Source organism: Mandrillus leucophaeus, unplaced genomic scaffold (genome assembly GCF_000951045.1).
Source record: "Mandrillus leucophaeus isolate KB7577 unplaced genomic scaffold, Mleu.le_1.0 Scaffold9, whole genome shotgun sequence".
NCBI lineage: Eukaryota > Metazoa > Chordata > Mammalia > Primates > Cercopithecidae > Mandrillus > Mandrillus leucophaeus.
The window spans coordinates 3968552-3990402 of NW_012109807.1; the positions used below are offsets into that span (position 1 = coordinate 3968552).

Below are 21851 nucleotides of genomic sequence, written 5' to 3' on the forward strand. Positions count from 1 at the left end.
CAAAAAAAAAAAAAAAAAAAAAAAAAGTTCCGGTTTTGTTCCTGTGAGATTTTACTTCGTGAGAATCACTGCTTCATGCCAAGGAGAAAAAAACAATACAATTGCCATAAAACACTGACTGGCCAGCTGGGCTCACTTACTAGTGAGGAGCACAGTAGCTGTGCACAGGCACTTAAGTCAAAACGGCAGGCCATAAGCCCTAGAGTCAAACTCTCAAACTCTCTTACCAGTGCCTGCCAAGGACTTTCAGACCTCTAAGTGGAGAATAAGCCTGGCATGTAAAAAAGGACTCAAGTCAGCTGGCTTCCACTGGCAAGACTTCCTTAAAGAGGTTACCATGAACCACATCTTACAGAGGACAGGAATGTGGACTGTCAAAGAGGAGGAGTGGAAAGACTCTCACAAGACGAACAGCGTAGGGGAGACTGAGGGTGGAGTGAGTTGCAGGGACCGACTCTGTTATGCATATAGGTGCACAGAGGGAATAAGACAATGTCTAGATGAGACTTCAAGATTAGAATGTGCCTTGGAAACAGAACACCAGAAATGATCCACGTGTTTCAGAAACAAGTCTATTACTACAAACTTCAAAAAGACCCGTGAAAATTTAAAGTTTAAAATTCAAACTAAACTCTAATTAAACTCTGGAAAGACAAAATATGACGCTTCTAGAACTTACCAACTTTATAATGTACACATCCTTCCAAATCCCCTACGGTTGTCCATCCCTGCTTCTTCTCAACTTCTGGATCATTGTGAAGTATTTTATTTCTTAACCAGGACAAATAGTAGACACGTAACTTATCCTTTTTGCCTAGCAAAACAAATATAAATATTTTACATGCATATTCAAAAGTAGGTCTCATCATTAATAACAATAGTAACCCAAAGAAACTTCTACAAAGAGTAAATATCATTTCCTCCAAGAAAACCCCTTTGTATCAAAGTTTTACTAGAAACTCAATTCAAGTTGCTCAGATGGACTTTTGAAATCCCTACAGAATTATCACTGGGTACAGGCCTGGGCTAGAGGGAAAGTTTTTAAAAAACAATAAATTCACACTTATGTAGATGGGTAGTATCAATAAACTACAAAGTAATACAAATATCTGCATAATACAACCAAAAAAGCTTATAAGATGCTTTCACATGTACTATGCCATCTGATTCTCAAAACCCTCTAGAGTAGCTACTATCTCCCATTTGACAGATGAGCACAAGGGTTAAATCAATCACTTAATGCCAGCACTTAAACCTAGGGAAAGGCAAGTCACAAGCTGGAGATGTGTACCACAGAAACAGCTGACAAGGGAGTCATATCCAGAATATGTAAAGAACTCCTACAAATCAAATAGAACAGGAGATAACCCAATAGAAAAACTGGACGTGCCACTGTAACCGGAACTTCGCAAAAGAAGTGATCTCAGAGACACACAAAAAGATGCTCGTTCTCAACAGTAATAACGTGTGTTAAAACAATAATGAGATGATTTCATACACCTATTGGAATGTCTAAAATTTAAAAGACTGACAATATCAAAGGTAGGCAAGGTGTGGAACAACTAGAAACTTCAGAAACTAGTGTGTAAACTGTTAGAACTGCTTTTGTAAGTTTGGCATTATCTATTAAAATAGGACATGTGCATGTCTTACATATGATCTGGTAATCTCTCTCCTAATGTAAGTGTATGTGTATGCCCCCAAGTACACCAACAGGAATGTTCATAGCACCATGGTTCCTAATAGCGCCAAACAGGAAACATTAATGTCTGAATGAATAGTAAAATGAGTAAATACATTGTGGTGTAGTCATCTAAAGGAACAAAGAGAAACTACAGCTACAAGCAACAACAACAAAAACGATGGTGGGCGAAGCCAGCCACACACTCACATCAACAAGTTAAGAAGAAAAATCACATGATCATATCAACAGATGCAGAAAAACATTTGACAAAACCCAACACCTACTCATAATAAAAACTTTCAGGAAAATAGGAATAGAGGGGGAACTGCCTCAATTTGATAAGAAACATCTACCATAAAACCCTACTGCTAATGTCATACGTAACGGCAAGAAACTAGATGCTTTCCTTGTAAGATAGACAACAAGGGAAAGATTTCCCTTCTCATAACTCCTAGTAAATGTTATATTGGGTGTCCTAGCTAATGCAATTAGAAAAAAAAGGGAAATAAAAGGTACAAGGACTGGGAAGGAAGAAATAAAACTGTCTTTCTTCACAGAAGACATGATTGTCTACATAGAAAATCCTGAAGAACCAATAAAAAAAAAAAATCCAAAACCAACCAACCAACCAAAAACCCTGCTGGAACTAACAAGCGATTATAGCAAGAATTATAGCAAGCTTGCAGGATACAAGCCTAATAAAATAAAAAGGTCGGTCACTTTCCTGTATTTCCTGTTTACCAGCAACAAACCATTAGAATTTAAAATTAAGACTACAACACCATTTATACTAGTACTTAAAAAAACAAAATGGCTACAATAAATCTAATAAAATTAGTCCTTTGCTAGTTTTATTTAAGGAAAACTGCAAATTCTGATGAAATCAAAGAAGAACTAAATAAATGGAGAGAGATTTCCATCTTAATGGATAGAAGATTCAATATTGTCAAGACATCAGTTCTTCCTAACTTGATCCATAGAGTCAATGCAATTCTAATCAAAATCCCAAGTTATTATGTATGTATCAATAAGCTGACTCTAGAGGCAGACTGACAGTACCTGACTTCAAGATTTACTATAAATCTACAGTAATCAACACAGTGTGGTTATTAGCACCAAAAGAGACAAATACATAAATGGAAAAAAAAAAAAAGAGCCCAGAAATAGAACTGTATGTCGGGCGCAGTGGCTCATGCCTGTAATCCCAGTACTTTGTGGGGCAGAGGTAGGTGGATCACAAGGTCAGGAATTCGAGACCAGCCTGACCAACATGGTGAAACCCCGTCTCTACTAAAAATACAAAAATTAGCCAGGCATGGTGGCACGTGCCTGTAATCCCAGCTACTCGGGAGGCTGAGGCAGGAGAATCACTTGAACCTGGGAGGCGGAGGTTATGGTGAGTCGTGATCTCACCAATGCACTCCAGCCTGGATGACAGATCAAGACTCCGTCTCAGAAAAAAAAAACAAGAAACAGAACTATACAAATATAGTAGTAATCTTTGACAAAGGAGCACAAGCAATTCAATGGAGAAAGGCTGGTCTTTTTAACGAATGCTGCTGCAACAACTAGATACCCACATGCAGATGAAAACACCACTACACAAACTTTGAAACTTTCACAAAAATCACTTCAAAATGGATCATGGACCTAAATGTGAAACACAAAGCTATAAAGCAGATTCTAGAAGGTAACAGAAGAAAATCCAAGGGACTCTGGATTTGGCAATGACTTTTTAGACACAATACCAGAAGCACAGTTCATGAAAGAAAAAGCTAGTAAGTTGGACTTCACTAAAATTAAAAACTTCACTTCTGTAAAAGACATCATTCCACAGCATGAACAAGCAAGCCACAAACGGGCAGAAAGCATCTGCAAAACACATACCTGACAAGAGACTTAAATCCAAAATACAACTCAACAATAAGAGAGCAACAATCCAATTACAAAATGGATTAAAGATAGAAGAAATACCTCACCAGAAAATATACGTAGGAGATGTACCATATGTCATTAGGAAACTGCAAATTAAAGTGAGATATGCCTATTAATTCCTACACCCCTTTAGAATGGCTAAACTGCAAAATACTGAAAAAACGTTTAGAAAAAGTCTCCAAAAAAAAAAAAAAAGAAGAAGAAACAGCTGTCACTAGAACACATACTGTTTTATCATTGTATAAAATTAGTTCAATGGAGGCAAAATCGACCTAACGTGTTCAAAGTCTGGACAGTGCTTGCCTCTGGAGGCAGTCCCTGGGTGGCTTCACAGGGCAGTTTTGGGGTGCTGGCAATATTCCATGTCTTCAGCAGGGTGGGGCTATCTGGATGGATTCTGCGTGTGACAGCTCACTGAGCTGTATGCTTATCTGTACCCTCTGTGTATGTCATACTTCAGTATAATCCTTTTAACTTTTGGGGAATTGTTTGCAGGAAAATATTCAATACATGTTAAGAGAAGAAAAAGACCACATAGTTTTTACATATAATGTTTTGTTTCCATCTTGTGAGATATATTTACAGAAAAGAGGAGAGGGAAATACAAAATGTTAATAAGAGTTACCTCTGAGATTGGGGTGACATTTTGTTTTAGTCTTCCTAAGTTTTTTCTATTTTTGAAGCTTCCTACAATTGACATGTACTACATTTATGATTGTGAAAACCATTAAAAGCTAATAAGGAAGGAAAAAAAAAACAGAAAAGTAGAACAAAAAATGATTACTGGTATCAGCTGATTATAATGGTTAATTTTTTTTTTTTGAGACAGGATCTCACTCTGTCACCCAGGCTGGAGTGCAGTGGTGCTATCACAGCTTACTGCAGCCTCAACATCCCAGGCAAAAGCAATCCTCCTGCTCTGGCCTCTCAAATTGCTGGGATTACAGGCATAGGCCGCCGCACCTGGTCTCAGCTGATTACTGATCCCCATGAACTGTCTAGTTTCACTGGATCACTAAATGCAGATTTGTTTTCTCCAACTTAAATAACTACCAGCCATCAGCACTCTAGTTTTAAATGGCTGTTTCCTCATTTAAGTATAAACGGTGAAATTTTTGCATTTCAAGAAACTCCTTTACTTAACAACCAAAAGCATATATGAGAAATAAAATAACTACAAGCAAATATGTTACATAACAAGCTTGTACTAACAAGCAGATAATTAAATCAAAATCATTGGTGGTTTCATAAGTGATTATAATATCATAAGTGACTGTAAGTGGTGGTATACAAGACCCATTTAAAGTCTTATAATTTTGCATACCATTTGACCAAGCAATAACACTAATTATTAGGAAATTATGGTCTATGCAACATGGTATGTGCCTAAAGGTTAAGTAAGCTACCAGGATATCTGTGAAAAATGTTCACATGAGAGAAAAAAAAAGGGAATATACCTAAAGGGCAACAAGAGAAGATAAGTAAATACATTTTAATACATCTATGCAAGGAAACAGCCTGTGGTCATATAAAATGGAGGCCATGGAAGGATGTTCAATGGCATAGAGAAAGCAGACTATGTGTTTTGGACAATCAGGCCTGGATGGGATACACCCGAACTTCAGGACAGAGGTTGCCATGGACAGGTAGATGGGGGAGGAACAGGGATGCTGACCGTATGTACAACAGTGTACTGTGACAACTGTTCAAACCAGCGAGTTATAGTCAGTACGTGGGTGCCATTATTCCTATTATCCCCTGTATGTTTGAAATATTGTATAACCATTTTTATGCAGATTTTTCCCCTTAAGTGTATAGTAAGTGTGATGTATGCTTAAAAGACTGGAAGTTAAAAACTTACAAAAGTTAAAAGATATGATCTCTGGATGATTTTACTTTTTATTTCTCCTAGTTGTTTTCCTGTAGTAGTTTATATTATACAATTTACACTAAGAAAAATGCTCTTCTTAAAAAGAGATGTAATTGGCCTGGTGCGATGGCTCGCGCCTGTAATCCCAGCACTTTGGGAGGCCGAGGTGGGCAGATCACGAGGTCAGGAGATCGAGACCATCCTGGCTAACATGGTGAAACCCAGTGTCTACTAAAAATACAAAAAATTAGCTGGGCGTGGTGGCGGCGCCTGTAGTCCCAGCTACTTGGGAGGCTGAGGCAGGAGAATGGCGTGAACCCGGGAGGCGGAGCTTGCTGTGAGTGGAGATCGCGCCACTGCACTCCAGCCTGGGGGACAGAGCGAGACTCTGTCTCAAAATAAATAAATAAAAATAAAAATAAAAAAGAGACATAATTGTCTTAATTCACATAATAAAAACCATAATACTATACTTTTACAATAATGGCAAAGAATACTTCCTTTTGCATGTACAAAAATTAGCCAGGCGTGGTGGCGCTCGCCTGTAGTCCCAGCTACTCAGGAGGCTGAGGCAGGAGAAATGCTTGAACCCAAGGAGGTGGAGGTTGCAGTGAGCCGAGATCATGCCACTGCACTCCAGCCGGGCAACAGAGCGAGACTCTGTCTCAAAAAAAAACAAAAAAACAAAAAAAAAGTCTGGTGGAAAGGAGTGGCCAGAGACCTACATATTGGATAAGGCAAATGAAATCTAACAAGCAACTGGGCAGAGAGAGCAGTGAGAGATGCCAGTGAGAAAGCACACATTCGTATGCTTCTCAAGACTGCTTTTGGAGGAGCCACAGATCAAATGCGCGTGTGTGTGTTGCATCTGAATACATCTTCAGCTCACATGATTGTCAAGCCTCGATGCGGCTGTATCTTATTTAACCAGTACATCAGAGAATGAGCTAACTGAAGTTTAGTGTGTAAAGCTACAATACTGTTAAAATTGTTTAGTGTGCAAAGCTACGACATCATAAAACAACCTTGTAAAGCTACAAGATTGTTAACAATAGTGTTAAGATGGTGTCACATATTCTGCTTTACAATACAAATACTCACCAGATATTGTCACCAAGACATTCAAGCCCTCAAGTACGTCCATTTGTTGAAATCGTCTTCGGTTGATCAGAGGATAGACCTTCCCTTGGCCACTTCTGTCCAGCAGCATCAGGCCACTCTCTGTACCCACTAGCAAATTCACTCCTGTTTCAGGGACACAGAAAGGCCTCAATTTTATGCTATGCTTGGCAAATCCCCAGGTTGCACAGAAAGGATAACATCATCTATTTGGAAAAAAGTGCAGCTTCCTTAATTCACCCAGAAGAAGAAATCCTTAAAATAGTCAGAGGTCAAATAGTTAAAGTAACCAATCCTGTAACACATCACCATGTAGCAATGATGCTGACATATTTAAACATAAGTAAGGATAAGGGAAAGAAAAAGAAACCCTTATCCCATTAATTCCCTTAATAATCCATTAGTTTCTAATTCTTCCTCAGTTCCTCGAGAATGTTATATGCTGATTATTTCCTGTCTTTACAGATTCTATGTCTAATCAGCCACATCACACATTTGAACAAACCTTCACCTGATACCATGATCTCTTTGTGCTTCCTTATCTTTCATTGGCAAATCTCTGGAATGGGCCACATACAGCCCTCAAATCCTTAACAGCTTATGATTTGGCTTCCATCACTCACGTTTAAGCTTTTCTTAAAGATTACTTTCCACCATCATCAAGAAACAACTGCACTCAGTTCTCTTGTCCCTCCATTTCTTAGGACTATCAAAATATTGTGACCTCCCCATGTGACTCACCCTATTTCTCTAACCTTGTACTGTCACAGTCTCCACACTCTTCTGCTGTGATGTGACACTCCTTCCTTGTTTCCACACTTGCCCTCTGCTTCTTCAGTGGAGACATTTCCACTGGTGTCCATTTGGTGACACACACACACCTGTGTGTGAGCGTGCCTCAAAACCAGTGACTCCTAATTCCATGCTGCTAATTTGCCTCCTGCTTTCCACCCACTGCAGATCTCTACTGAAACTAGCCTCATAACTTTTGCCATTTCTATCAACAGCTCCCAAGCTGCTCCGCAAAACTAGCTAAAACTGGCCACTAGAGCCAGAGAAAACCTCTTCTCTGTGCCTACTTTCCCTTTCCTCTGCTCTCACAATTGTTCAGGCTTTGGCAGCCTTATAAGGGATGGATAGAGACCTTAATTAAGATTGTTAAAGGAGCTTCTCTCTACTTTCTCATGATGTACATCCAATCAATCCTAATCTTGCTAAAATACTCAAGTTATGACTACCTTCAAAAACTGCACATTCCACGTAGAAATTGTCCCAAAGGCCTTGGGCTGGCATCTAAGACTGATTACCGCTTGGCCAAAGCACTTCTCCCTCTTGATCATTCATGTATTTCCCCAAATGCTCTTGTTCCTTGATCTAGAACCTTCACTGTCAGAATCACCTTTGTAACATGTAGCACAGACGACCTTACATTCCTAGGGAATTGGATACATATATGTATGTGCTGATTTCCTCAGTCATCAACTCATCAAGACAAGGAATAAAGTATTTGTGTAGAGGGAGTGAGGGGGAAGAATATCACGGCACACACACGTATGCCCACACCCCATTTCCAGATAATTTGAAATAAATGATTGTGACGGCACTGACAGAACAACGCTCCTAGAGCTGTCTCTCAGTTCGTGCCTGGTCCCTATCGAGTTGACCGAGTTGGGATTATCTCAACATCTGGAGGAGAGTATCCACCCAAGCAATGCTTGTGGGGATACTGATTTAATGCTTAGAGATTAAAAAAAAAAATGCTGTACAACTTAAAGAAAAATATTTAAATATGTAATATGTGATTCATTTTCATATAATTTTATTTTTGAGGTTGGCCATTCTGCCCTGACTATATCCTTGGCAAGGTGGAACTTATTTGAATATTATGCTTAGTGTTTTCCCTGCATATATCTAGGCAAATTGATCTAAAACAGCTCAGAAATTATTGGCAGAAAAGACACACACTTATTGACAGAACTGCTGCCAGACAGATACCATTTCAAAGGTTCTATTTTACACAATATTTTGTTATTTTCCTGGTCAATCTTCAGTATCAAGTAGATTTTTTTAAACTCCTATGTCAAGAATCTGGTAATAACTACACAAAATATGAGCCTTGTGACAAAATATTATTTGCATTTCTAAAAATGAACATATAAACATCAACCTCAAGATTTTACAGTGAGAAGGAATGAGGGAGTAACAAGATAAGCTGAAGACTCTTCAAAACACAAAAGCTGAAGGTATTGTGGCACTTACACTCTATCTTCTACTTCTCCATGATATATTTCCAAATTGTATAATTGTACAGTTGTATAATTTTATAAAGTACTGAATGCTAATAGTCAAAAGAATATAGTCACTGTGAAGTCCTTGGAAATTACGAGCATGAAAAATGAAAAATACTGGGTTGCATGTTGCAGTAAGTTTTTATAAATATACTTCTCCAACATTTCCACTGCTAGATATGATTGAATTTTATAGTGAAAACAGTCAACCTCAGGGTTCAGGGGTACAATGTACACTATTGAGTATAATGTGCACTATTTGGGTTGATGGTTACACTAAAAACCCAGACTTCACCACTATACAATATATCCATGTATCAAAACTACTACTAAAAATTTGTTCAATAAAAATAAAATGGAGATTAATCATTCCAATATTTGACAGTTAAAATGAGTCAAGCATATACATGTGCCACACCAGTCTGCTAATATACCACTCTGCATATGACAGGAGATGGGCATCACAGAAGTCTTCCATCCTGTCTATCCACAAACTATTCAAAGCAGTACTTCTCTAAAAGACCAGCCACTGCTCAGAATAAAAATGAAAGTGTCAGAGTAGTGGCTAGACACCTACCCCATAAGGCAGCACACAGAATTTCAGAGTTAAACCTCTTCTTGTATTTACGAATCTCTGGGGTATCACTCTGTGGCCTAGTGTTGGTAGGATTCACATTGACCACTGAGCCTTTCCGGGTAGGATCTTGCCTTATGGCTTCTGGTCTCATCCCATCACAGGAAAATCCCACTGAAACACAATACATTTGAAATTATTTTCTGTACACACACACACCATGCCTGCCTCCCTCCCCTAATACACTTCAAGTAAATATTCATGTGGTATAACCAACACTTTGTCAAAGAGAAGATATCTGTAAGCAATATATATGGAAAAAGGAAATGGACTCTGCAGAGCATTGCAAATAAGGCAATCCAACTGGGATGGGAAGTTTCTGTACCTGAGGTCTGTGCCTGTGAACAACCAGCTACACCTAAGCCACCCAAAAGAGCAACTCAAAGATAAAGTCCCATTTGTCAGCTGCTTTCTTGTTGCTACTGTACTTACCCACAGAAGTCACTGTTGTTCCACTAGATGGAGAAATCTGTAGTAATCTGGGGTCTATAAAAGGTGTAAAGGAGGAGGAAGATTTGTGTTTCTGGAGTGTGCTACTAGCGGACTGAGTCTGCAATGTAAATTTCAATGTTATTAATACAACTGGCATTTTAAAAATGAACATTAAAAATATACATTTCAATTCACTTCTGTGTTGCACTAACTATTTCCCAATACTTTGCTCTATTTCTCTTGCATCATTACCCCAAAAAATGCTCTGCAGGGAGCTTCCACATGGCATAGCAACCCTCAGGGCAGGCTGCTTTACTTGGAACCACTGCAGGAGCCATATCTCTACCAGAGACATTGCTCATTTACAAAGCGGTGCTGCAAGCTACCAATGAAATCTATATTTCGTGTGCCTAGCTTTAAAACAAATTAAGTAAATACTTATAATGAAACTCCTAAAGGAGGTCTGAAATGTCTATCTCAATTCACCCATTTCTGAATTTATTCTCCTACCCAAAAGAGTCCAAATAACCTATGCTGGAATATTGGCAATTATTAATAATTCTAGTTATTTTAAATTGAGCCTCTTGCCAGAAAGCTACAGAAGCTCTGGCTACTGTTGTTTTAGGTGCATCACCATTAAACCCATACCAAATGGGGACTCATTAGTGAAAGTGCAAATGACAAAAGAAGGCACATCCTTTTGATCTTTTAGGAGCACTAGTGTTTTGGTTAATAATGTAACTTAAGACAAAAAAACACAAAGAAAGTGAAACAAATTGTTAAGTGGAAATGTAATGACAATTAAAAACAAAACAAACAGAAAAATAAATTTGCCGGTTTAGTGAGTTAAGGGTTATAGTAAAATACTGCACATTAGAGCGAAATGGAGCAAAGTTTAAAATATAAATATAAGGAGGAATGTAAGTGTAGGCGGGAAATAGATCTCAGGAGAAAAAAGGAACATGTCTGATCAAGTGCTTTTGTCCTGTACCATTGGACCCCTCCATGGACACCGAGAGTCGCCATGTCCTAGATCCCATGCCCTCCCCGAAGCTTCCCACCTGAACGTCTGTCCCCTGGCAGCTTCCCTCCCTGTCCCATGAGTCAGTGGCCAGTCCAGTCGATGCCAAGCCTGTCTAGGAAGCAGTTGACTTGCCCCTGCTCCTCAGGAGGAGAGGATTTTTCTGATTCTTTCTAACCTCCCTCAACTGGTAGATAAAGGCACTGAAACCAAATCTTCTGTGGAATCAAATCACTTGTTTAATTCAGTACGGGTGCTCGAGTGGGCTACGTCACTACACCTGGAGTATAACCCTGTTCAAAGAGCAAAGAATCACCCAGACTGAGCTAACACCCAGACTGAGCACCACAACCAAGCCTTCAAAGGAGCACACAGATTTCCCACACAAAATTTTAAAATAAAAACAAGCTCAAACCTTTGCCCTTCTTGCTTAACATCCTAATTTTTTCTAGGTTTCCCAAAAATAATTCGGCTTCTAAACCACTGAGTGATTATAAATTTCAAAGAACGAAATCCTTAACAGAGTTGGTGAAAACAAGTAAGAGTAATCAACCAACAGCCACCCCCAAAACAAGGAAAAAAACAAAAACAAAAAACACCAGCTCTGTTTGAAAGAGACTCCTGGACAGGATAACAAGTTTGTCCAGGTAAGGCCAAGCCTGCTGAACCGAATCTTCCTATATTTTATTTATTGGATAAAAAGAATGAAAAAGGCAGATTCCACAAATGACTATAAGAATTTCATGCCAAATACATAATACGGATCTGAGGATACAGCATTTCATTTAGACTTTAAAAAAAAAAAAAAAAAAAACTAGATAAAGAAAGCCATGCAACTATACTTATCTAGAGAACAGTAAACAGTGAACTGGCAAGTTTTGGGGAGCTGATCTAGGGTTAAGGGGTTTATATGCAGATCTGAAACATGTTACTTGGGGTTGGGGAGAAGGGTAGGTGACAGAGAAAGCAGGGTGGGGTGGGAAGGGGTGAGGGTGTTGGAAAGGTCTCCTTTGCAAACTAATTCCTAGGCAGTGCTGGTCTAACCCCAGGAAAGCAGCCAGCTGTGGTGCGAGACATACCTCATTAGCAGTGAGCTTGTCCTGGGGTGTCTGTGGGGACATGGTGGGTGTCGGCTGGCTGGAGGATGGGGAGGAGGAGGTGGAGGAAGTGGAGGAGGAATGGCTTTGCTGTAAGAGATCTGGCAAGAGGTGAATGCGACCGGCAAAGCCATTGCTCTCATGATGGCTGGCACGCTTTTGGTCAACTGTACTCTGTAGAAAAAACAGGCACACTTGTCTCGCTCAAGCGCAGCTAAAATTGCCTATGGCCCTATTGATAACTGCTTTGTTTAAGGTGCTGTGTGACTTATAAATTCTGCTAAATTACCAAGGAAAAACCAAAGAAATTAGCCTGAACTGCTCACACTTCCTCACCAAATGCCTAACTTGAGCCAACAGAATTCAAAGTACCTCATCTGGTGGCTGCACGACTCGAGCAGTGAGTGTTTAATCTGGTTTATCTGTTGCGCTAGCTTCTGTTACCAAAACCAGTATCCTTTTTTTTTTTTCTTTTTAAATCTTTCTTTCTAAAGCTCCAGAAAGTACCTGTGGATTCTCTGAATCCTGGTCTTTTCCATGTTCTTCCTACTTTCCATCCGAATGCATTGCCATAGCATGAAACACAATTAGGGCAAAGTCCAAAATACTAAATAGGTGCCCTGTTCTATTTAAATGAGAAGCGCATCACTTTAATTAAGTCTAAGCTAAGAAACGAACAGACAGTTAAAAAGCTTAGTGATCCAAACTGAGCATATCTGGGTGGCACACATTTAATTATTCAACAAGTGAGAAAACTAACATTTTGGAACATAGAAGAGAAACCTCCCGAACCCTTCTGCTCTCCGAGTCTCTGGGCCTGTGATGGGGCTCGTCCTGCCTGCCTCACCCGCTCCCGCTGTGGCACTGCAGACACTCAGAGCCAAGCGTGCTCTGCAGAGCCAAGGTGGTTTACTCTGCCAGACTCCAGACCTGCTTCCTCACTCTGCGAGCCTGTTTAAGGACTCCCTGTGGCTTCTCTCCCCCTCAGACATAGACTGTGAGACTCAGCGCGGTGCTTGAATGAGGGCTGCCGCAGACATGCAGAGGAGCAGCGATGTGGGGTGGAGACTACTCGCTACCTTCCGGGCATGCAGTACACACCTGCCTCCCTAGCCCCCGACACTTGACACTTGACCCTCTGGGACTTGTTAACATGAAAACAGATGATGATGGAGAAACAGCATGAGTGAGTGAATGAGCAAGTGGGTTAATGACCACAGGAGAAGCTCAGCCTCTGACGACAGAGAAGACACGGGTACCTGGCGGACGATTAGAGTGCCCTCCTTGGATGGGGTCATGGCCGGCTCACTTTCTACATCATCATGGACAATCATGGTTTTCACAGATTCCGTTTCACCATTGCTCAAATTCAGAGATGACCTATAGGGACAAAATCCAGAAGTGAAAGGCCTTAATCTCTGGAGTCAAGGAGATCCTGTTTATGCTTTTTGCCTTCTCAAAATCAAAACAGGAGAGGAGGCTACCGGTATAAAGCCTCCTCCAAAAACGCAACTGCTTAGCTTTCTCCCTTTAACAAAGAACTTCCTTCCAGTGCCATTTGTTTCTGAGCAAAAACTTAGAATGAGTAATCACAGCTAATTAAAGTAGTTATATCAAACTGAAATTTCCCCTGGATCATATATCCTCCAATCCAAAGGAAAAAATAAAGTACACGCTGGGGTGCTGGGGGAAGCACTGACACATGCACACACCAACGAGGAGAAGGGGAAACACAAGGCGGCCTGCTGCTGAATCCATGAGAACTACGTAGCAAGTGCTCATGGGGTCACGCAATAGTCTAGGCACAACTGGGTCCCAGCGGAAAGCAGGCTCTGAGAGAAAACTCTCATCAGCTCTAAAAGAGGCCGGGGACTGACGCTGCTCTGGTGTCCTCCGGTCCCGAGGTGGACTCGTCGGCCCCTTCCTGCTCCACATCATCGTCCTCCTCATCTGTCGTCCCCGACTCCTCACTGGATGAGGAGTAGTCCGTCACTTTGTGAGGCGGCCGTACATCTTCCACCGCTCGAAGCTCTTTGGCCAGTGCGGTCAGATCCTAAAGCAAAGGACAGAAAAGAGAGAGTTAAGTAAGGCAACGGGAGGGCAGGGACAGGAGAAGATGAGAAGTTCTTTAACCATAAATTGCCACAATGTCAGTTTTGTAAGACTTTTGTAGAGTTTCATACGAAAGTGAGCTCCTACGGCTTTTGACAGAAAAGACCAAAGAAAGTCAAGAGAGAGATTAAAAAAAAAAAAAAAAAGACAGCAAAAAAAGTCAAAGATGTCATATACAGTTCAAATCCCATGCCGATAAAAAAACACAATGATCTGCTTATGATAAGCTCACAGTATTGTTGTTTTTTAATATGAGGTAAAATTCTAGATCAACAAATGTATATACACAGACCCTTGGGCTTTGTCGTAAGGACATCTCCCTATATGACAAAGTCTTCTTTAGACATAGCAACGCTCTAGTTAAACAGGCCTGATATAAAAGGTTTTGAGGGATACATTTTTATTTTACTTCAACTTTTATTATTAAAAACTTCAATGCTCTAAGGTTTAATATTTAATAAATGTTTATATTTACTATTTGTAGGATATTTATGACATTTTAATAAATATTAACATTTTACTAAGATCAACATTTTAGGTTTAATATTTTATTAATACAAGTTGTAGAAACGTAACTTCCCTCCCACAACTCTTTAAGTCAGGCCTATTTAACTAGAGGCTTGCTTTCTGGACTGCCCCCTTTAAAGAAGACTTTGTCATATAGGAATGTGTCTTCACACCAAAGCTCAAGGATCTGTGTATATATGTTTGATGATCTAGAATTTTACCTCATACTGAAAAACAAAAAAAACAAAAAACTTCAAACCCACATTACAATGAAAGAGGAGTGAAGTGAGCACTAGGATGCCATTTACATCTCACTTCACTGACTGTTCACGACCTGCCACATTCATGGACAAGTCCGAGACACATGAAGAGACAGTGGCAACCCTGAGTGTGGGGGCAGGAGGCTATGGGCGTCCCTATCGCCCTCCTTCAAGCCTTACCACATCCCCCTGTAACACCACCTATGAATAGGAATATCCGAAAGAAAAGAAACCAGTAGTGGAATTTGTTCCAAAGGCTTCGTTTCCCTTTACTCTTCCACACTGAGGTATTCTTAAGATTCAATCAATCCACCAAATAATAATTTTCAAGAGTGATTACTATTTATACTACACATTTTCATATAAAACTCCAAATTCATCTTTTTTTGGGAATTTTATTTAAAAGTAACCACTTTTTTAAAAGGCAGTCTATGTAATTCTTTTTGTCTTTTATTTCTAGCAGTTCCAACTTGGTTTTCTTTTTTTTTTTTTTCCACAGTTGAGAATGTTTCTTTTCTTTGAGCTTGAGCCTCTGAAATTACAGTGATTGGACTCTGAGTCTTGCTATTAGTATTTCGTGGTGATAGCTGCAGCTTTTTAAACAGTTACTCAAAAAAGCTACATTTAATAACAATAAATACAGCAAATGTTATGTTAAGAAAGCTGGAGTAAAGTTTAAGGTTTTCAAATTCCAGAAAAGAACAAGAAGTCAAGTTGAGGAAGGAGCAGGACCGCAGCTTGAATACAAGCTGAGCTGACAGGCGGTCGGAGTGCTGCTCTGAGGCAGAACTTTTCAGAGATGGCGCTTACCACTTCGCCCTTCGGTACAGCGCAGTTTCATGTAGTCCGAGAAGCCACCGTTGATGAGGAATGCACAGTACAAGGAAGCACGGGAGAAAGAAGGGGAGAGGAAGAAGTACAGAAATCAGTTCAAGCAGGAAATGAAAACTCTGACAGGCTTAAAATTCCGCGAAGTGTGCACAATTATGTGGTCAGGTAACATCAGAGGGATTAAAAGAGAAGGGTGAGAAGCAGTCACAACTATCACCCCAGGAATCAAAAAGCAGAAGGTAGGCAACCAGTGAGTTTAAGAAGGTGATTTTTAAAAACTTACTCTAAAAGCCAGTATTGTAAATGACAAACCAGAATAAATAAAGGTTAATGCCAAAAAAGAGATAAAAACCTTTTCTTTTGTATTTTTTTAAAAACATCAGTTTCCTTAGAAGGAAGTTTCGTTAAATAAAAACTATACTTTGTTCTGCATTATTTTGTAAGGCTGACTGTACACCAAGTGTATGGCTGGAACAATAGAACACAAAGTTTCACCCACTTGAGACTTTATGCAGGGAAAGCAGATGACACCAATGGAAGGGGACAAATATGTCTGGGGTCTAGGTCATTCCTTATAATTCCTCAAATCTGTGAGGGGCCCTCGCAGAAGAGACTGCAGGCCTCTCAACCACATATTTTTAATAGAAAGATCGCATTCAAGTCTGAAATAAGTAAAACTGATTTTGCACAATCCTTACAGCAGGCTTGAGGGGTCTGAAAACTTCTTTTTTATCTTCAGGTTTTTTCACTGCGTTTTCCAGGCGCTGAGATGGAGAGCCTTCAGACTTGGATGACGCTATTGGGTTTAAAAGGGACAAGATGGACGGACACATATCAACATATGGATGTGTATTACGAAGCTGCCCTGCCCACCCCGCCCACTCCTGTCTGCCCATTCATGGCAGGCTCTCCACATGCAGGTATGAACTACAGAGCAGAGAGGGCCCAAGGAGGGCTCCAGCAGCCTTCCTGACTCTTTTACTTAAACCCTCCATCATCACACTCACTTTGACACGTGTTCACAATGTATACCTTGTCACAGTATGTCAGTAATACAATAGAGGGAATATTCACTCATCTATTACGAGTACATTAAAATAACCAATACTGATGACGGTATAGGCTCTGCAGCCCAGACCGAAAGAAATGGGTTCAAATCCTAGCTCGCACATTAGCCCATTACTTTGGAAAAGTTAGTTAATCCCACTAAATTGTAAAGCACTCACAGTGCTAGGTATATATAAAGCTCTCAAAATTTAGCTCCTTTATGATTAAAATCAGGATGACTATTATTGTCACTGGCAACCTATGCTAAAACATTGTTTTGCGATGTGTGGCTGCACGCAAACCACAGATTAAGACGAACTTCCAATATATGGATCACAGCCCAAAACATGAGCAGGGAAAAGGCCAAGGAAAGGCAGCCTACATCTCACTCTGAAGCGTTCCCCGGAGCCACTCTGAGACCCAGGGTGAGACCCGGGCTGGGATCCTGAGTTGCTGGACCCTGAGGAGCTGCCACTGCCAGGTCTGGGCACCAGCTTCTCCACTCTCTCCCACAGAAGCCTGGGCTCAATACTGCTGTGAGAGAAGAAGAAAAAAGAACAGCTAATGCATCATCTCTAGATGCCGTACCATCGTGTGTCCATCCAATGTCTTTAAAATGTAGGGAGGAGAAAAACAGTCTACAAACAGCATTCAACATTAAATTCACCAAAAGATAAAATGACATTATTCATGGATTTTTATCTCACATATTTTTAGTTTGTATGCTAAATGGTATCCTACCATTAGATCTAAAATCATCAGGTGTGATATACTACTACTGTTCAGTGTAGAAGTAGCACCATTTCTGTCACAGCTACATGTCAGTTCTTAACATTAGGAAAACACTCCATATTTGTATAATTATATGCAAAACTATATTCTGTTTCTAGGCGGCTGCTCTCACCTGCCTGTTGCTGTTCTCAAAAACTGACACTTACAAAGAATAGTCCTTTGTATGGGCTGTTAGAAATGGTACAGAAAGCATGGACTGGGATGGATTTCCTGCCATGGATGAACCCAAAGCACACATGTGCTAGGTAAGGATTAATGACACAGACTTGGTCACAGAAGAACACCACAGTCCCCCTGCCACTAGCAGTGCTGAGGATTCTGTACAGCTTTTGGGCCATCATCCATCTGACACTTCAAGTCAGACCAAGGTACCATGCGCAGAAGGCTAACTTCAGAGGTTCAGTGATGATTAAGATATAAAACATTCAACATAATCAGCTTTTCTTCCCTATGATAGTGCTGGTCAATGAAGCTTTCTGTTATGATGAAAATGTTCTATATTTGAGCTGGATAATATCATAGCCACTAGCTACATGTGGCTATAGAGCTCATGAATATACCCAGTGCACTACGGAATGAAGTTCCCACTGTATTTCATTTTAACTAAATTTAAACTTTAATTTAAATTTAAGGAAACTTCTGTAGCTAATTGTACTGGACAGAGCAGCTCTAGAACCTAAAAAGGTATTATTTGGTTAATTCACTTGCTTATTGCAGACTGTCAGTCAACAAGTGACTTCTTCAGTAACCTGTTTGTGATTTCTGTTTTATGCCACAGGCCTTACAACGTCCCTTAGATGAAAAGCTCCCTCTGATCACAGTTCTCTTAGAACTTCTCTCCCTTCCTTGGTGCTCCCTCCATTTACTCATACAGAGAAAAGTAGTTTAAATTTCAGAGTTGCTATATTAATGCACATCCGGATTCAAACCCACTTTTTACTACACATCAACTTGATGCCATCCACGTTGATGGATTTTATGGCAGCTTTTCCTTTTATACCTAATAATCTCCTTGCCCCAGAACTTCTGTGTTTAAGAGCATTTTTATGAAACAGACAATGTAAGGCTGTGGTAGACTGCACAGGAGGCCTGTTCTCAGCGCTCGCTTGTCTTTTACCTGGTGGAGTTTCTCTGTCCTGCCTGGCTATTCTGCTGCCCACTGCCCTGCAGTGGGGAATCTCGACGGGACAGAACAGGGGAGCGAGATGTTGTTCTCACAGGAACCTTTAAGTAGAAAATACAGCAATTAAATTATTGAAAACGTGAGAAGGAAAAAAAAATATTTCCCAACCAAAATGTATTTTTAAAGCAGTCCTAATATTTAAAAGCAGTCCTTCCTATCACCTCCACTCCCCACCCCCACTCCTTCCCTGGTCCTACGCTGATACAATCGGAGAGAAAATTTAGTCACAGGCATCCAAGAAGCCAGTACAAACAGTCTTTCTATGCTCCTGTAACATTTAAATGATGTCTGGACTGAAGCTTGGTAGCAGGGACATACAAAGCGTTTGCTGAGATAACGTGAGAATCAGGAAATAAGCTCAAAGAAACCAAACAATGGGCTATAAATGGATTGGCAGGAAGCAAAGACTGGCAGGAAGCAAGAAAATATTCAGAGGAAGCAAATTCCAAATGAGGAAAAATAAATTGACATTGGCTCTTTTGTTTAATTTCACTAACATGTAAACACAAAAACAAAACAAAATCCCCTACATTTAAAAAGAAAATAAAATTTTTCTTATAAGACCTTTTCTAAAAGTTTTGACATTAATACTGCGAAACTGCATAGCTTCTGCATAAACATATAGAAAAACTGCTAAAATAGATTATGAATTTGTTTAAGAAGCCTATTCTTTGTAGACATACTCTTACATCATTTTGCTGCCTTATTTAGAGTTAACAACAATAAAACGCTAACTGGCCACTGGCTGAATAAAACTGTCTAACTGTGGAACTTTATCCTCACCATTAAAAAGTCCCTTTGAAATTTCAATGCCCCTTTAAATTTGGTAAAGTTGCATCCCCATAATTAAAATAAATAATCTTAAAAAAAAAATAACAAAAAGGAAAAAAGCAGCACACATCTGTCTTTCTGCTCCTTACCCTTGGAGGCACCTCGTCACTGTCTGATCTAGACCAAGCCTTTTGGGTAGGGTCGGGCGTCTCTGACTTAGAGTCAGAGCTCTGACTGAGCACCTCACTGCGGGAAGGTGGACATGGGTCCTGAGAACGAAGATGGTGGTGTGCAAATTTGGGAGGAGAAGGGTCACTGAAGGAATGGGATCGCGAGACAGGGGAAACATTGTTCTTGAGAGATGCCAGGTGGGACCACTGTACCTTACAAGAAAACAAAACACAAAACATTCAATGCGTTCTGCATAAAACTGGCTTTTCTGGTCAATACCAAATCCAAAGCAGGAACTGGCAGAGGCAGAATACACACCGGGGTGGTACAGTGTTAGGTCAGCCACGCAGTGAAACAGTTACACTTCAAAGTGAAGAAGTGGTCTGGGAACACAGTATGTAGAAAAGAACAAATGTACATTTACAAGGAAAACTCTTTGTAATATCCAGACAAACATTACAGATAGCAGTTAATGTGAAGACTTCTTCTTTTTTTTTTTTTTTTTAACAAAGAGGCTTTCAGAGCCCAAAGCGGGTACGATGGGTTGCATGCACATCCATGTCAAAGCAGAGACTGAAAGGGCAGAGACAGGCAGAAAAATCGTAAGATAAAGGGCACTGCCAAGTGTGCAAACCTACCTAGCCATCCTCACATTACCTGCAGTGTCAGACTTAACACCGGACTGAGTAACAAAATGGCACGTTCAATGAGCAAAGACAAACCCCTCATGTTTTGACAGACTGTATCTCAAGAACAGCTAATTTTTCAACTATACCAACAATTTTTCTTCTTCTTCCCAAGTCTACAAACACCCATAACCTAGATATCTCCATATACTGTCATATTAGTGATGAAAATAAAGAATTGTGATTTCTCTAAAAACATTTAGTACCATGGATTCCCTGAATTGACTACTGTTGGAGTATTCCTTCCACTTGGGAAATTACAAAAATATGACAATTACTTGTCAACTGAGTTTATCTGGTTGCTTCTAAATTGGGAAAATGATCTCTGAAAAAATCCATAAAATATTTTCATTAAATTATGTTTTACTGTTCCAAAATAATTGTTCAATATGGCAATTGAAAAAATGATGGCTATATATCCATTACATCAATGTACTTGACAAAAACTGAAAATACTAAATCAATTTGTTCAACCTTTCCAAATACAAGACGTGAAATTAGTTCTGGTGTATGATTTCTACAATATACAGGTGAGAGATTTATATAATACCAGATATTGGTATAATCCCAGACTTCTAAAATGTTTAAGATTTTCAGAGGTAAAACATGTAATTCAAAGTATTACCTGAAATTATAATCAAAAATGAGCTTTAAAATAGAGTCCTACATGAGAAAAGTTTCCCCCGAAGAATGAACAGGAGAAGGAAATGGGAGACTCTTTCTAGGTACTACACAAATTCATAACAAATGCAAAAATCAGTATAGATAATTCAGAAACTCCTATTTTCTAAACTATTAGTGGCCAAACAAAGATTCTCCATTTACAGCAAGTTTAATTTGCAGTGTGAAAACTTCTATCCGCCGATCTTCAAGCAGTGTAAAGTTGTTAAAGAACACGAGTCCTCAGACCTATTCTAGTAGTCTCTCTTCTCTTCCCTTTTTAATTGTGTCCATTTACCCTCTCCTGCTTTCCTCTTTCCTTTCTATCCCCTCCTCTCTGGAGCTGCCCATCTGTTAGCTCTCCTGGGACTCAAGAAACTGCTGGTCCCATGGAAATACTCACTCACCCTCACATACCCCTGGCCTCAGTCCTAGCTATTCTTTCTTTCTTTTTTAAGATGGAGTCTCACTCTGTCACCCAGGCTGGCATGCAGTGGCACTATCTCAGCTCAATGCAAGCTGCAACCTCCACCTTCTGGGTTCAAGCCATTCTCCTGCCTCAGCCTCCTGAGTAGCTGGGATTACAGGTGCCCGCCACCTCGCCCGGCTGATTTTTGTATTTTTAGTAAAGACAGGGTTTCGCCATGTTGGCCAAGCTGGTCTCAAACTCCTGACCTCAGGTGATCCGCCTGCCTTGGCCTCCCAAAGTGCTGGGATTTCAGGTGTGTGCCACTGTGCCCCAGCCTTTTTT

The 21851-nt window shown here is 40.0% G+C and overlaps 1 protein-coding gene across 4 annotated transcripts in view; it reads right to left on the reverse strand.

Moving 5' to 3' along the window:
• The window catches only part of MAP4K4 (mitogen-activated protein kinase kinase kinase kinase 4), a 197958-nt gene that overhangs the window by 8166 nt on the left and 167941 nt on the right, over positions 1-21851 (reverse strand). Inside the window, exons 16-27 of one of the 4 annotated variants that reach the window (XM_011969585.1) lie at positions 19733-19966; positions 18747-18853; positions 17220-17368; positions 16489-16586; positions 15770-15778; positions 13958-14133; positions 13340-13460; positions 12063-12254; positions 9963-10080; positions 9474-9644; positions 6591-6734; positions 680-814 (exon numbers count right to left, since the gene is read on the reverse strand). In XM_011969585.1, coding sequence (XP_011824975.1) covers positions 680-814; positions 6591-6734; positions 9474-9644; positions 9963-10080; positions 12063-12254; positions 13340-13460; positions 13958-14133; positions 15770-15778; positions 16489-16586; positions 17220-17368; positions 18747-18853; positions 19733-19966 — 1654 coding nt within the window. Of the gene's footprint in view, positions 1-679; positions 815-6590; positions 6735-9473; positions 9645-9962; positions 10081-12062; positions 12255-13339; positions 13461-13957; positions 14134-15769; positions 15779-16488; positions 16587-17219; positions 17372-18746; positions 18854-19732; positions 19967-21851 lie in introns of all 4 variants that reach the window. The other 3 variants (XM_011969587.1, XM_011969586.1, XM_011969588.1) reach the window with 3 other exon arrangements.